The sequence below is a fragment of the Eptatretus burgeri genome, chromosome 8 (assembly GCF_056783735.1).
Source record: "Eptatretus burgeri isolate ZD-2024b chromosome 8, Ebu_testis_v1, whole genome shotgun sequence".
Lineage (NCBI taxonomy): Eukaryota > Metazoa > Chordata > Myxini > Myxiniformes > Myxinidae > Eptatretus > Eptatretus burgeri.
Genome location: NC_140968.1, coordinates 37,318,171 through 37,328,696, shown reverse-complemented (window position 1 = coordinate 37,328,696; position 10,526 = coordinate 37,318,171). Strand labels below are relative to the sequence as shown.

Here is a 10,526-nt window from a genome sequence, read left to right as displayed (position 1 = left end):
CGTCTTTGGAAAGTACAGCAGTCTTGGTGCAAAGGTAAAGGGATTCTCTACCACCCGTTCTTAAAAAAAAGATAAGGAGCTGTTTACGGGATGCCTGATCAACAGCGGTCACAAAGGGGGGAGTCATCAATGTGTGTGCAGTGCAAGGACGTTTGATGCCTCATTTTCTTCTCCTTTCGTATGCAGCACATGGCTGGGGGAATGGTGCCACTTATGCAGTGCCCACCTGCCTGTAGGTGAGAGCAGGAATCTGTAATTTATTCAAGGTGTCGGCGATAGCTCATCTACTTGGTGCGAAGGACACCACGGGATATTTAATGTCCACCAACTAATGCTGGCAGACAGGACGTCCGGTTTAACATCGATCCGAGGGACGGCACACCCATTGATGACTTGCCCTGCCTGTGAAACACCAGGATGACAGTTTATAGCTTGGCTGAGATTTGAACTTGGGCTAGAGAGCTAAGAGGTGAGTGCGCGTACCTCTATAATATCCTGCCTGCCTCATCTGAAATAGCAAAGGTACGGTTAGAATACAATTTCAACTGCTAAGCAAATACTTGGTTTGGCCTTTCAGAGAGAATCCTCACGATGTTTTTTTTGTAGGTGTGATCTCTATTTTGATGGTACATCCTGATCCGTGTTTTTTAGCTGTCATTCGCTGTTTCAGACTAGAATATTTAATGTAACAGCTTAGAATATTTTTCTCTGCCACCGAAGCTGGACGGAGGTTATGTTTTCACCCCTGTCTGTCTGTTTGTAAGCAGGACATCTCAAAAAGTTATGGACGGATTTGAACTAAACTTGGTGGACAGGGTGTGCGTGTTCCGAGGACGAATTGATTCGATTTTGGTGAAGATCCAGATCCGATCCGGATAGAGTAATTTTTTTTAAAGTGATTCTTCACCATTGAGAGATGTGGCCAAAAATGGTTGAGGTCCAGATTCAGATCTGGCCTATCAATAGGCTACAAAACGTAAACTCTTCAACCCGGTGGAGGTTTTCACTCCACCGAGTGCTGTTCTAGTTACTTCCACCACTGAAGGTGGACGGACGTTAGGTCTTCACCCCTGTCTATCTGTTTGTCTGTGAACAGGATATTTCAAAAAGTTGTGGACGGATTCAGACTTAATTTGGTGGAGAAGTTGGGTGTGTGACAAGGACCAAATGATTCGATTGTGGTGAAGATCTGGATCCAGATACTCGAATTTTTTAAGTGGTTCTCTACCGTTAAGAAATAGGGCCAAAATGATGTGTAGCACTATATCTCAGAAAGGTATGGACAGATTTGGACGAAACTTGATGGACAGGTTGGGTGTGTGATGAGAAAGAATCAATTCGATTTTGGTGAATATCCGAATGTGGATCCAGGGATGAAAATTAAAAATTTTAAAATCGATTCTTCACCATTCTGGGATGGGGCCAGAAACGATATATTGTTGCGGGGCCGGGCATCGGCCGCGAGCACGACCGCTAGATGGAGCTGCAGAGTCGGCTCGACCGATGGCCCGGAATTCAGGTCGTACTTCTTGGGAAAAGTACGGGTCCCTTTTTGGATCGAAGTTCACCAATAGACAGACCAGTGGGGTTGGGTTGATTGCCAATTTCAATTTACCTAAATACCCACGTGGTCCAACCTACCGGGGAAATTCACCCTCGACGGCTCCCGTACAGAACGAGCCGCTTAGCGCACTCGTTCCGTGTGCGATCCGAGCGGTTTGATCGCCTAGATCCGTCGGTCCCAAATATCCCGTTACAACGACAACGGCCTGGCTAATTTTCCAACACGCAGCACGCAAAGCCAATGAAGGAATAGACACGAATGAGCTGAAACATTTCACAAATGGGGATGTTTATTTACGATGGGGGGGGGGATGAGGGGAGCACATAAGGGCAGAGTTAAACTGAGTAATAATAAATGCACGTATATACAGGCAAAAATCACTTATACAATTCACTACTTATCTGACTGGCCCACAGACACACACACGCACACACACCCAAAGAATCGGATCGAATGGTCTTTATTCGGACCTCCAGCCCGGAGGACAGTCGGGCTGAAGACCAGGGTCTGTCTTGAACCTGTCCACCTCGTGTGGTCTTCAAGCTGATTCGGTCCGGGCACCAGCGGGAGGCGAGCCGAATCCAGGCACCGACGAGCGACCCTTGCGGTTCTTGCCGGGTGGGATGGTGTCCCTCAAGCTCACCCGTTCGCCGAGAGAGGCACGGCACCAATCCTTGCGGTCCTTGTCGGGGACTGGCGTCGCTCGAGCTCTCGATTGTGAAGAGGAAGACAAAGACGACGACGACGACCAAGACCAGCAGCCCAGGCTCCTCGCTCCTCACCAGCCAGGACCAATTCCCCTTTTATGTGCTTCGGCGCGGCTCGACCCCTCCCCCACTCGGCGCGCGGAGAATCCGGGAGCAGAGGGTTATTGTTGTTCTCTGCAGAGCCGTAGTAATCCGTTGCTGTCGTTGCTGATGGTGCTACAAATAAAAGGAAATCCTAACTATCAAAAGTAACTCACAGCGCATGAACATTTATTTTCCCATTAGACAAGGGAAAGGAAGCTATCTATAAAACACATACTTACCAATATAACTGATCTATAGGACCTGTACGTTGTGTACTCATGGCTTCCAGATTCGCAACAATATAGCATATTTATTCTTCTTTAATGGCTACCACCATCCTACTTTTTTGGGGGGTCAGCCGGGGGAAGCTTGTGAGGGTAGGAATTTGGAATTTGGCCATGATACTGGTGAAAGCTCGCCTACTCTTCATGAAGGACACCATGGGATCCTTAACATCTACCAGCGAATGCTGGCAGACAGGACGCCTGTTTGACGTTCACTTTAGGGACGGCACACACGATGATGAATCATCTCACCTGTAAAACACCGGACTGACAGTTTATCGCTGGGCCAGGAATCAAACCCAGGCTAGACAGCTTTGAGGCGAGTGTGCGTACCTCGAGGTCATCCTGGCAGCCCAAATTTAAAAAAAATAAATAAATAAACGATATATAGCATGATATCTCAAAAAATTTGTGGGTGAGTTATAATAAAAATAGGTTGATGAGTTAGTGAGGTGACAAGAACAAGTTGATTAGATTTTGGCTCAGGTCTGGATCCAGTTCCGCCCCATCAGTGGGATCCAAAACGTAAACTGTTCAGCCTGGCGGAGGTATGCGCTCCACCAAGTGCCATTGTAGTTGACAATGTTATTTATGCTATAAAAATTATTATGTACACTACACAGGAAAGAGAAGAAAGGGGAGCAATGAGATTCAAACTGATGCCAATTTTGTGTCACGTGTCGTGTTATATCGATGTGCCCGATGTTAATAACATATTGCTGACAAATTGATGTTGAGTATCCTGAAGAAGCACCCCACTTCCCTCCAATTACCCCCCACTTGTCTTTCTTTCACCCACCAGAAGCACCATTACAGAGAGCTGCCATCCGATGTGTGCCTCGCGTTGGGGCAGATACCCGACGGCTTCCTCACGTACTTCACGTCTCGCTTCCCCTCGCTGCTGTTGCACTCGTATCATGCCTTGAGGTCCTGCGCACACGAACGGCAATTTTCGGACTACTATAGTATTCCGCAAGATGAACGTGATCCCATGAGCTAGCAATGACGTCACACTGGCTTGAAAATCACTTCTTGCTTGTTCTGGAGCTATGAATGACTTCATTGTGAGCTCAAGGTTCCGTTCCTACTCTATCCTCGAAGTGCATCCTGGAGGGATGTTTCAGCACTTTGCACACAACTTTAGAGTTCACGACACACCTCAAGTCTTCCACCTTAATCGGGGTAGGGTCAAAGGCAGAATGGGAGGATGATGGTGTCGTGCCATTTTGAAGAGTGTCTCAGCATTTGAACGCTGCTGAATGTGTGCTCAAACACTCGAATCATAATCCGTTTATCAGCTCGTGCTTCAGATCCATCAGCGGTAGTACTTCTAGTACTTCGTGTGAGGCCGTTTATAGAAAGAACAGACTAGTTATGCAACTATTTTTTATTTATTTTTTTTTATCAAATTTTGGACAATTTTGATGTTCTGACTGCATTTTCTTGAACAATCTCTTGTGAGAGCAGAGATTGGCGGAGTAAATATGATAAACAGATGACAATAGAACTAGGTTATGGTTGGGCCATGAACAAGTGAGCCAATTTTGAGATGCGTTTCAGAATGCTGTCCCAGCTGTGCCAGAATGAATGCCAACGTAACACGTGTTCCAAGCTTTGTGAAGCTCAGATTCGTGACATGGTGAAGACAAGCAAATGGTACATCACTGCCAACACATGCCATTGATTCAGAAACGATGTCTCAGAGGTGGTGTACTCATCTGTGTATATTCTTGGGCCGGTTCTCAGCTTGGCGAAAAACTCCCATCATGGTGCTTCGCAGGCAGGACATTGCGTTCATAAGTATGGCAGCTGTCTCGACTGCTAATGTTCACTTGTGGACGTTGAGTATCGAATCTTTCGAAAAGAGCAGGCCATTCCGCATTGATACCCCAGCCAGATTGTAAATTTCTGCTTTGACCGACGGGGGCGCTGTATCATGAACTAGGTCCACCTCGGTGATGATTCGAGCAGCAGTTCGAATTCCTAATTGAATCCTGATCAAATATGTATTTTCCAGGAGCACATGTTTAGACTCTTCTTCTTCTTCTTCTTCTTCTTCTTCTTCTTCTTCTTCTTCTTCTTCTTGTTCTTCGTCTTATTCTTGCGTATGGCAGCTCGGCTGCCGGGTAGCTATCATTTCTTGGAAGCACGGCTGTGCTGCTGATGCATTGCCCCTCTACCAGGATACCAGTACTCATTTCGGCAACCTCAGAAGGATGACAGGCTCAGTCAACCCCACCTGGTGTTAATTCAGCAGCCAATGGGGCTCAAACTCAGGACCCTAGGATCCTCAGACAGCCACCCTAACCACAAAGCCAACACCAGGCTTCTGTTTAGACACTAAAACTGTAACTTAGAAACATCTGTATGGCATGGGGGTTGTTTCATGATTGACATCATTGTCATATTACATATCAGGATGCATGGGTAGAGTGCATTATATGGAATATATATATATATATTCCCATTGTTTCTTTAATCTCTTTAATTCTGGATAATTCTGTGAATAATATTTTCCACACATTGTAATAGATAAATGTAAAAAAAAATTCAGATGGTATTTTAAAATACTGTACATATTTGAATACAAGTACTGTACATTTTATTGTGTGTATGTCCTCTCCCCCCTTCCCCTCCCCCTCCCCTCACCTCACCCCCTTTCCTGCTCCAAATGCAAGGTTAAAATCCGTTAATCACGGTATTTAACTTCCTTAAAGTTAAACACACTCTACCAAGAATAGGTCAATAAGCCCGAATATAAAGGTAATTTGAGACTCCAATGAACCAAAGCTTTCATCTGCAGTGGGGTGGTGCTACCACCTCACACCTAGCTTGGCTTCACACCATAGAAACCAAGGCTTTTTGGATCATTGGTATCTCCCACGGTCAGGCTGAGTCTTTGGGTCTATCACTCTCTCACTGGAGGCAAGTCGGTTTCTGTCTTTGACCGTCTCCTCTCCGGCCTTGCTCCCCCTGCTCTGTCTGTGATCTGCACACCCCTACATTTCCGCAGGGCACTGAAGATCCGCCAAAAACCCCCTTCTGGTGAAACTGCCAAAATCGTGAATCACTGCTCACTTTCACTCTTTCATTCCTCCTTTTTCCTGCCTCTGGAACAAAATTCCACTCTTCCCTCCAGGCCTTAAAAACACCTGCTCACCACCATCTCATATCTTCCCCCATCCAAAATCTTGATCTTTTCTACCCCCATTAATCCACCCCAAATGCACCTCCTTCAAATTCCCTGTTTTCCTTCCTGAAAGTCCCTGCACTTTCCTCTTGTTTATCCCATGTGCCCCACTCCCATCCCTCTCCCTTCCACAGATCTCCTATTGTCTCTGTTCCCCACTATTTTGGACACTTCTTATGCTTCTTCGACAGTATTTAGACAATGTATGTATGCTTCCCTCTCTCGTCCCTCTTGTCTCCTCCCTTGTTATACGTTTGTGTATAAGCTCTTACACGAGCCTCGACTTGGCATACAAAATAAATAAATAATTGTTCCACTGCAATGGCTTTTTATTTCTCTCCGTTACATTCTTTGAGTCACTTAATAACTCAATTACCCGTGTGTGTGTGTGTGTGTGTGTGTGTGTGTGTGTGTGTGTGTGTGTGTGTGTGTGTGTGTGTGTGTGTGTGTGTGTGTGTGTGTGTGTGTGTGTGTGTGCACCTCGATCATGACCTGAGGTTTATGTTCATAGAGCGGACAAACAATTTTATTGTTCACATTCACGTTCCAATCAATAGTATGTATTTTATAGAAGCACCTTTCTTAATCGTTGCTCCGCTTGCCGAGCGGCTTGCAAAGCGGTTGATGCGGAACGACCGGCTTAGAAAGCGATAGCGAGCTGCTTGCTAACGGAACACGTTTTCATTACCAATCGGCTTGCCAAGCCAAGCCAACCACGTTCCTTATCGACCGTTTCGAGCGCTTGCTTCAGTGCTTAAGCCGCTCAGCGAGCGCTTGCTTCAGTGCTTAAGCCGCTTAGTGAGCGCATCCCAAAGCCAAAGCGAGATGTCTCAACAGTGTATGTTATGAGATTGAGGGAAGCAGGTCAGAGTACGACTCTTAAACTTTTCTTTCCCTATTCATAAAAAGTGCCTCGAGTTTCCGAAAAGTAGTTGCCAGCATTTTTTTTCACTAACCGGAAGCGTTGCGCTGCGAGCTTAGTCACATGACCGGACGTCCGGACCCGTACTACGAAAACTGTATGACGTATTGTTGTCCCAAACCATTATATAACCTCAGACATCATTCAAAATTGAGAATAAAAGTTTGTTTATTAAATATTTTGTATTCTGCAAGCTATCGAATCCAATTAATTATCATGTGGCCCTCACGAACGCTTGCAAATGCAGTGCGTTGTATCGTACGGTGTGGTGTTTCCAAGGTTTTTTTTTACGTCTCATTGCGTCTTATAAGTATTATCGTCATCTAAAGCAACATTTAAGGAGGAACAGACGTATACAGTATTAATCCACAAAGGTTTAAAGGGGGGGAAACTCCAATCGCGTGATTTGAGGTGATTTCCGCAAACATATCGCCATGGCAACCGTGGTGGCCTGATGCACGCTTGAGTTGCAGTTGCCGCCCAATATTTTGAAAACGGCATTTTCAGACTGGTTCGTACGTTTCTTCGCGTAACATCACAAGTCGTATGAGAGAACGCTGAGAAACAGCAGCCGGAGGAGGAGAAATAAGATCGAGTGGCCAGACGATGGCCGTGCTGCGAATGAAGGTTATGGTGGCAGGTGTGAGTTACTCCACGAGAACGCCGAGTGAACACGTAACCAGAGTCCAGAGCTGTGTTGTTTGTTATAGTACTACCAGTGTTTTGGTGAAGGTGGGATGCATCACGTGTCTCGTACTTTAAGTGCTTTTGTTGTCACGACGTTAATTAATTGTCAACTTCATATTCATACATAAAGCCAGGTGTTCAAGCTGAAATACATACATATATATATATATATATATATATATATATATATATATATATATATATATATGTTTTACACAAGGTTTCGCTGCTAATTTATTCAAAAGACGAACGTACACACAGCATTTAATTGGAATATGTGGTCTGCACGTACAGGGTGAGTCATAAGTCCCAGCTTTACCTGCTTAATACAAGATTTGTTTATCGCATCAGCCCGAGGAGTAATAATATATTATAATAATACTAATACCATTCCTTTCGCGCCATAAAGGTGCATTGGGCTGCCAAAGCAGTTTCATTGGCAAGGAGTACAGTCCTGGATGGGTCGCCACTCTGATCCAGGTTACGCTCGATGGTTATTACCCCGGTAAGCCGGTCCTCATTTCGCTGACCTCGGAAGGATGACGGGCTGAGTCAACCCCACCTGGTGTTAATTTAACGGTAAGGGCGCTCAAACTCAGGACCCTGAGGTCCCAAGGCATCCATCTTTCACCGCTAAGCCAACTCCAGGCTTAGTAATAACAGTAATACATAACAACAGGAGTAACTAGAGGGGGAGCACTCGGTAGAGTGAAAAACCTCCGCCGCCAATACTGCTGGGTCACTCAAGTGAACCTGATATCCTATTCATTCAATTTGACGTCAACAGTGCTCACAGAGTTATAGTTTGCAACTTTCCCTTTTACTTTTAACTTTTACATACTCAATTCATTTGACATAACGAGATTCCTTGAGACAGAAATTGATTTTACGTGGGTCTATCCACCTGAAGTTCCAAAATCAGCCGCAATTATAATTTTGTCATGTTTTTTTTGTTGGAAATCACTTATAACATGTAGAAATGCAAAAATAAAAAAATCGAAATTTTGTTGAAAAAAAACGTTGCAAAAATTTTTTTTTCTCTAACTTTTTTTTTTGGGGGGGGGGGGGGGTTGGAAATCACTGAAAATATGTAGAAATGCAAAAAAAAAAATTCAAATATTTTTTCAAAATGCCCGCCATAGCGGTTATATTGGATTTTGGACCAAGTACAAAATCTAATGGCATGATCCTTGGACCATACCTAATCCCCCCCCCCCACCAAGTTTCGTCGAAATCCGTCGAGGAGTTTTTCCGTAATACTGTTCACAAACAAACAAACAAACAAACAGAAAGGGGTGAAAACTGTAACCTCCGATCTTCGATGGCAGAGGTTAATAATAAAATTTTACAGGAATACAACAATTGCAATACCTGCTTGGACGTCGAGTGCACCTGTATGCGATTTTGTCTGGTTTGTGTAACTTCTCCTCTTGTGGTACCGCGCCACTACTACCAGCCTCTCTTCGACTGTGAATGGACTGTTGTCTGCCATGTCTGTTTAATGTATTATTTGTATTATCTGAAAAAACAAAAACCTGTAAAATACGTGGTATAAACAAATCTTGTGATTCGGACAAAGTAATCTTTACAATGAACAATTAGTAGTGGTGAGATACATTTCCCAATATGTTTTTGTGTTCTCAGTGTTTGCCCTTAACCTTTTGAACTCTGAGCAACTTGGACTTTCGGCTCTACCACCCTGGACTACCTGGAGAAAAATCCAGCTACACAGGTATATGGTGGTTTGAAAAGCAGCTGGTAAAACGGGCCACTCGGGTATATGGTGGTTTGAATAGTGGCTGGTAAAACTGGCCACTCCGCTAAATGGAGGTTTGAATCGTGGCTGGTAAGAAAGGGCTGCTCAGGTATATGGAAGTTTGAATAGCTACTAGTAAAACATGCCACTCAGGTATTTGGTGGTTTGAATAGTAGCTGGTAAAATGGGCTGCTCGGGTATATGGAAGTTTGAATAACCGCTGGTAAAACGGGCCACTCGGGTATATGGTTGTTTGATTCGCGGCTGGTAAAACAGGCTGCTCGGGTATGTGGAGGTTTGAATAGTGGCTGGTAAAACGGGCCGCTCAGGTATATGGTGGTTTGAATAGTAGCTCGTAAAACAGTCCGCTCAGGTATATGGAGGTTTGAATAGCAGCTGGTAAAACAGGCCGTTCGGGTTCAAAGGGTTAATATGCCATAATCTATGCAGACATTTTAATTTCATTTTTCGGACCTCCACCTGCACAATGTGAACAGCATCGATAGCTTTAAGCAGTGGAGATTGGATAGTAAAGGAGAGGAGAGGAGATTGGGACCATGCTCTGTGCAGAGCGTCGGTGCTGCTTCAGCAGTCTCCTTGGCTATTGGGCACAATCCTGGACGGGTCGCCACTCCGTCACAGTATACCAGCATGCTGGCACTCATTTTGCCGACCTCGGAAGGATGACAGGCCGAGTTAACCCCACCTGGTATTACTTCAACAGCTGAGCGGGATTTGAACTCAGGACACTAGGATCCAAAGTCCGCCACCCTAACCATTACGCCAACACCAGGCATACAGTAAAGGTGTTGTATACTCAATGGTTCCATTTTGGCCATTTCTTTGGGAGCGATTGATAGATTTGGGAGAAACTTGCCAGAGCATTGGCTTTGGTTTAGGCAGAGAAGCCATGATGGTTGATTGTTTTAACCTACCTTTTGTTACTCATTTGTATTGTTACCTCTGCCACTGAAGGTGGACGGTTGTTATGTTTACACCCCTATCTGTCTATCGACCTATCTGTGAGCAGGATAACTCAAAAGGTTAGTGACGGATTTGGATGAAATGTGGTGGACAGGCGTGACAAGGAAGAATTCAGTCAATTTTGGTGAAGATCCGAATCTGGATATGAGAATGAAAAATTTTTTTGAAGCGATACTGTTAAGGATTCGGTGGTGGCAGGATTCGCACCCTACTCTTGACAGCCAAATGTTGAAGATTCGGCGTCACTTATCAGCACCGCCGTCTCCGGGCTTGTAACGCCGGCTGGCTCGGCACAGGCCTCGGGTCACCTGCCTGGGATCACGATACCAATGTACACCTGGGCGGTAC

The 10,526-nt window shown here is 45.0% G+C and overlaps 2 protein-coding genes across 5 annotated transcripts in view; both read left to right on the top strand.

Annotated features, from left to right (window-relative positions):
• Positions 1 to 6,151, top strand: part of LOC147021546 (serine/threonine-protein kinase/endoribonuclease IRE1-like) — a 62,719-nt gene extending 56,568 nt beyond the window's left edge. The window contains exon 22 of the mRNA XM_085891590.1: positions 3,442 to 6,151. Within this exon, the coding sequence (XP_085747716.1) occupies positions 3,442 to 3,639 (198 nt within the window). The 3' untranslated portion in view covers positions 3,640 to 6,151. The remainder of the gene's footprint in view (positions 1 to 3,441) is intronic.
• A 1,011-nt stretch (positions 6,152 to 7,162) lies between these two features.
• LOC147021545 (intraflagellar transport protein 27 homolog) overlaps positions 7,163 to 10,526 on the top strand; it is an 80,266-nt gene continuing 76,902 nt past the window's right edge. For 2 of the 4 annotated variants that reach the window (XM_085891584.1, XM_085891583.1), the window contains exon 1: positions 7,163 to 7,391. In XM_085891584.1, the coding sequence (XP_085747710.1) occupies positions 7,358 to 7,391 (34 nt within the window). In that variant the 5' untranslated portion in view covers positions 7,163 to 7,357. The remainder of the gene's footprint in view (positions 7,392 to 10,526) is intronic. The other 2 variants (XM_085891581.1, XM_085891582.1) reach the window with 2 other exon arrangements.